Genomic DNA, 2,969 nt, shown 5'->3' on the forward strand with positions numbered 1-2,969 from the left:
TCAATTATATTCTTAATGAATTTGAGGTGTGTTGTCTTCTAGTCTCCTTGCTGCCCTTTGTTTATTTCATTGTAAAATCAATACTCCTTTTAGTTCATGTTTATTGTATTGTTCCGTTCATTATTTATGAAAGTTTTTCTGATACTAGTTAATTTATGAGGATTCATACATGTTCTTTCACATCATTTGTTCTTGTACCTAAATCTGAGTGCACTCAAAATTCAAAATAGTAACTAAGATGTGATCTCTTATCAATAATATGCTTTTTCATTATCTATTTCTTTTCAAAAATAAATAAATAAATTACAGACCCAGCATGCTAGAATTTTTATGGTCAACATTCTTTCTCTGATGATTGTGGACCTAGTTAGGATGACTCTGTTATCCTTCATGATGATGTCAGTTACAAGCTATGGTTTCCTTCATAGGGGGAGCATCCTTTCCATAACTATACAGCTAGGTCCAAATACAGAAAAAAGTTCCCACATAGGCAATCATTGTCAACAAGTGCAAGTTTAACAGCCTCCGAGTCAGAAAATGAGGATATTGATGAGGAAGTCACTGGCATTATTGATAAGAGTGGAAATGGTTCACATGATCAACATCCTCAATCAGTTATTCTTGCAAAATGGTTATATGAACCTGAGGAAGCAGATAGATTAAGTTCTTCCCATTTCAGAAAAGTTTTTCAGTGTTCTTGTGGCAAGCTAGAAAAATCGCTAGGATATAGTTACATCGAGATATCCATACAGGGAGAGTCCTTTATGTTGCATCAGGTAAATCTTTTCCTACACTATTATGTAAATTTTTCTTATCCTTGGAGATTTAGTGCTGGATTTCTTCAGATTTTCATAGTACAAAAACATGAGGTGCATGAGTATGCACATATTAAATAACAAGCTGATATGCACATTTTCTTTAGAAAACTTTTACGGTTGATTTGATACATTATTATGTGAAATTGTAAATAAACTTCACATTAACAACAAATCATATATTACGATAAATGTAATTTTTAAGGATGTATTCTAAAAGTCAAACATTTTTAATGATATGTCAATGTATGATTAAATAACTGCAAATAAATTTTATATTGAAAAATGCATTGAAATTAAATCTGACCATTTATGAATCAATTATATTTAAGAAAATTATCTCAATCAATACCCTAAACAACTAACTATAATACTTATTGTTCTAGACTTCTAGTTGAGTTTATTTCCTATCTGGAAATATCAATCACTTTATATTAATACTTTAATGTGCATGTTCATATTGTGTAAGCTAGTGAATTTATGTACAATAACAATACCTTGGAATATACATTCTCTATCTATTTTCTTAGCAATGTCCTGTTTTCAGCCATGACTAGTTCAACCATCCAATCTAGAACTTTTTAATACTAACTATTTGCATTGTGATCTTGTTTCCTGCTTTGCTTGAGATGAATGATTTTGGTTGAATTTGTTGCTTTGCTTCACATGCATCATAATAAGAAAATTTATTATGTTGTGACCAGATAAGAAAAATGCTTGGGACAGCTGTGGCGGTAAAACGCAGGTTACTCCCCAGAGACATTCTAATGCTTTCTCTCACAAAGTTCTCCCGGATTATTCTGCCGCTTGCACCATCAGAAGTTCTGATTTTAAGGGGAAACAAATTCGCTGTAAGAAAAAGACCAGGATACACAAGGCCTGAAATGCTGAAATTAGTTCAATCAGAGCAAATCAATAAGGCAGTTGAAGAATTCTATACATCAGTTATGTTACCTGAAGTCTCCCAATTTTTGGACCCGTCAAAACCTCCTTGGAAAGAATGGGTTGAGTTATTGGATGCTAACACAGGCATACCGAACAATCAGTTGGACAACGTCAAGAATGGTTGGAAATCGTGGAAAGAAAAATTAGAAAGTAAAAGGTGATGAATGCTATTCTCCTGTTATCAGCTTTTTCTCATTTTTGGCATCTAACATGCCTCTTAGTTGAAGCTTCCATTGGCTAGCACTTTCATACAGCTGCACTAGATTTTTCAATTGTGATTTTTGCAACAAGAACACAAGTGCACCTGTATGCAATGGACTGTGAAGTATAATAGAGTAGTAGAAGAGAATAAGGATAGAATAGGAAATTCAAAAGGAAAAGAGATAGAGTAGTTTGTTAAGGGTTTGTTATAACTGTTTTTGATATCAGCAGTTATGTTAGTTGGCTGTTGCCTCTTTTAGATATTTTCACATTTTCTATATATACAGAGGTGAACTTCAGTGTTGTATACATATGAGTGATATCCAAATACAGAAACATATGCATTCAGTCTTTTTCATTTTCTTTCTTCTTCTACTGTTCATTTTACTTTTCTTGATTTCTTGATCAACTTCTACAAATCCTTTCATGGTATCAAGAGCTTGAGCTTAAGATGTAAAGATCCATGGCTTCCTCTGCTACCAGCACGCCTGAAGCTACCAACAATTCTAATACATCAAACACTCTACTTCCCTCAACAACCGTTTAATCCAATCGGGGACAAGCCCAGTGAAAACAACCGCCGGACATGGCAACAGCAATCCTTTGCTGCATTCGTGGATTTGGATGAAGATTGAGGATTATTTCTCAAAATCAATAAAATGTAAAATCAAGCAACTCAAATCTCAATTGAAGTTTATCAAGAGGGTCTTTCAGCTTCAGAGTACATTTTCAAGGACAATGCTGGCTCAAATAGCAATGTTGTGAAGAATTTGGCTTAAATGGATGGCCATTGAATAGTTGAATACCCATGAAAATGATTCCTCAGGAATCCATCAAGTGCCATATGACAACTTCATGGGCTAGTTAAAGAAACATCAATTCAGGTTCCACAAGCTGCTTCAAATCAGGGACAGACATAGGAGGGGCGAATGGCGGCCTCGGCCCCCCCAACTTATTTTTTTAATAGTAATAAGTTATCATGTGTAATTTAATTTTTTTTTAAAAAAT

General features: G+C 33.9%; 1 protein-coding gene across 1 annotated transcript in view; it reads left to right on the plus strand.

Annotated features, from left to right (window-relative positions):
• LOC107626996 (putative tRNA pseudouridine synthase) overlaps nucleotides 1-2,949 on the plus strand; it is a 4,315-nt gene extending 1,366 nt beyond the window's left edge. The window contains exons 6-9 of the mRNA XM_021116856.1: nucleotides 9-26; nucleotides 429-776; nucleotides 1,520-1,917; nucleotides 2,399-2,949. Of these exons, the coding sequence (XP_020972515.1) occupies nucleotides 9-26; nucleotides 429-776; nucleotides 1,520-1,917; nucleotides 2,399-2,405 (771 nt within the window). The 3' untranslated portion in view covers nucleotides 2,406-2,949. The remainder of the gene's footprint in view (nucleotides 1-8; nucleotides 27-428; nucleotides 777-1,519; nucleotides 1,918-2,398) is intronic.

This window comes from Arachis ipaensis, chromosome B02 (assembly GCF_000816755.2).
Source record: "Arachis ipaensis cultivar K30076 chromosome B02, Araip1.1, whole genome shotgun sequence".
Lineage (NCBI taxonomy): Eukaryota > Viridiplantae > Streptophyta > Magnoliopsida > Fabales > Fabaceae > Arachis > Arachis ipaensis.